Source organism: Austrofundulus limnaeus, unplaced genomic scaffold (assembly GCF_001266775.1).
Source record: "Austrofundulus limnaeus strain Quisiro unplaced genomic scaffold, Austrofundulus_limnaeus-1.0 Scaffold1293, whole genome shotgun sequence".
Classification (NCBI taxonomy): Eukaryota; Metazoa; Chordata; class Actinopteri; order Cyprinodontiformes; family Rivulidae; genus Austrofundulus; species Austrofundulus limnaeus.
This window is the reverse complement of record NW_013953695.1, coordinates 5,124-7,547: the sequence shown is the minus strand read 5'-3', so window position 1 is coordinate 7,547 and position 2,424 is coordinate 5,124. Positions and strand designations below refer to the sequence as shown.

The 2,424-nt window shown below is 43.3% G+C and overlaps 1 protein-coding gene across 9 annotated transcripts in view; it reads right to left on the bottom strand.

The window, feature by feature from the left end:
• The window catches only part of LOC106534870 (probable phospholipid-transporting ATPase IH), a gene marked incomplete at its 5' end in the record, with an annotated part of 29,835 nt that overhangs the window by 22,381 nt on the left and 5,030 nt on the right, over positions 1–2,424 (bottom strand). For all 9 annotated transcript variants that reach the window (XR_001312395.1, XR_001312396.1, XM_014031641.1 and 6 more), the window contains 4 exon segments: positions 1,555–1,658; positions 1,821–1,894; positions 2,025–2,096; positions 2,184–2,350. Coding sequence is in view for 7 of the 9 variants with exons in the window: in XM_014031641.1 (XP_013887095.1) it covers positions 1,555–1,658; positions 1,821–1,894; positions 2,025–2,096; positions 2,184–2,350 (417 nt within the window).

Sequence of the window (2,424 nt, the reverse complement as noted above, 5' to 3'; positions counted from 1 at the left end):
TAGGTTAGTTTTAGGCAATGGTGGGCACCAGCCCGCTAAAGCGCAAATCCGCTAATTGAGGACCTAAATATTTCATTTGCGCTTTAGCAGTCTTACTAATTTTTATAATAAGCGGATTTGCGCTTTCTAAAATTAAAATGCAGTACCACTAATAACTATTTATCTATCAGTCATTTCATCTTAAACAGCGGAAGGTATGGCTGTCAATGAATCACAACGCACATATCTACCCAACAGCACCCCTCCCAGATAAACACACTTATTGGGAAGGTATGCATCCTTGCTGACTGTTGTTTTCAMTCAYGGTTCTCAWTTCCCACAATGCTTTGTGTCTGCTTACGTAGCAGGAAGGCAGTGTTAATATATTATAAAGTGCTAATATTTTGATATTTTTCTAATTTTGATTTAAGTTTGCTTGTTTAGCGTCGTCACAGTTGCTAGGTGACATGATGTACACCGGGGTAAGGAGGGGAGGCTAGACCGTCCAAATTCACAGCCTCTTTTTTTCCGGTCTTCCCGGTCTACCAAGGACRCGGCCCGCCTCGACCGGGTAGTCTGGGTCCTCCGGAGGACCCGGCCTGTCGTTTTGGACACAGCCTATGACTCATTGATCAAAACATGTTTTCTACATGAGCACACACTTTCTGGAACCGTTTTTTCAAACACTAAACTCTCTGGTGAGCATATTTTTATAACTAACTTTAAACTGAGATAATTTAGCTGTTTCTTTTCTCACATCACAAAGACATGGCCCCAGAAAAGCAAAAACGTAACCATTTTATTTAAAGCCACACTGAACTCCACACAACTAAACCACAAAGGTAGGTCAAGCTCCACTGATCCACTTCCTGCTGTAGCCATGGAAACCATGGTCATTTTCTGCACCTATGGAAACCACTGAAATCATATAARCTTTGAAACACAGGTGTTTCAAGTAAAAGAAAAAGGAGACCTGGCATTTTTCTACATCTACAAGAAAATGAGGAGTATTATATGTGCATGTGTTGTTTTTATTTTCTTTTAAAGATTTTTTTCTTGGTATAAGCACCTACTTTGTCAGGACCAGTAGTACATATGGGGACCAAAGCCTGGCCCTAATAAGGTGGAACTGCATTTAGGTCAGGGGTTAGGTTTAGGAKTAACAGGTGAATTGGAGTTTAGGGTTAGGTATGTACAGGGTGAGGTTAGGTTGAGGGTAAGTGTCAGAGTAATGCTTCAGAAATGAATTGAAGTCAATACGCAGTTCTATTACGGATACAAATATAAACTTGCATGTGTGTGTGCACTTGTATTTGTTGGRACACATAACCTACCTTGTCAAGACCAGTAGACCTAATGGAGACCAAAGACTGGCCCTAATATGGTGGAACTTCATTTCTGGTGGTTGGGGTTTAGCTTTAGGATTAAGGTGGGAACGGCTTCAGGTATGTACTGGAGGGATGTTAGGTTTAGGGTCAGGGTTAGGCCACAAAAATGACTGGACAGAAATGGAAGTCAATAAATGGTCCTAATAAGGATAGAAGAACAAACACGTGTGTGTGTGTTTTCTCTCACCACTGCGTTGTGCTCCACCCGTGCCTTGACCTGATCCACCTTGCCTGAGATAACTCTGGGGAAGATGGAGGAGTCTGCACCCTTACAGAACAGATACACTTCACCTGTTCACACACACAGAGCAGAAAACACCAGCATGTGAGCAACAAAAGCACGCACGCACGCACGCACGCACGCACACACACACACACACACACACACACACACACACACACACACACACACACATTAAAGATGTGGGAAATACAAAGTTTTGTGTGCACTACCTGTGCTGCACCTGACGATGACACTCATTCTTCGTCTCACCGAATCAAAAGACAAAACTTCTAGCACCTCGAATCTGATTTAAAAAATACCAAGTCATATTGCTTTAAATGAACATAACTGTTACAAAATAAGGGGCTGTAGCTGTATGGCAACTTGCTGAAACTGTAAACAACAAAAAGTTGCGTTTTAAGGGACACACTCACCTTTCTACCTTATCGTCCCTATTTAAGATTTCCATATGACTGTCTTTCTGCCTCAGATAGGTGAAGCCAAGTCTGAAGCACAGAACGTTTAAAAGGTACAGTAAATTATTATGTTTGTGAGGGAAAAGGACAAAATGTGAGAAGACGTGTGTGTTTCACCTATTCATCCCCTCCACCAGGGCCACCTCGTCAGGAGAGGAGGAGATGTAGAAGGAGGAGGACTTGCCCTGGTGGATGCCGTGTTTAATTCCGTCCACTGTCTCCTCTTCCTTCACCTGCACCGTGTGGCACAGACACACGGCGCGGAAGAACAGCTCCTCACGATCCTGCGGTGGACGAGGAACAGCATTACACACACACACACACACACACACACACACACACACACACACACACACAC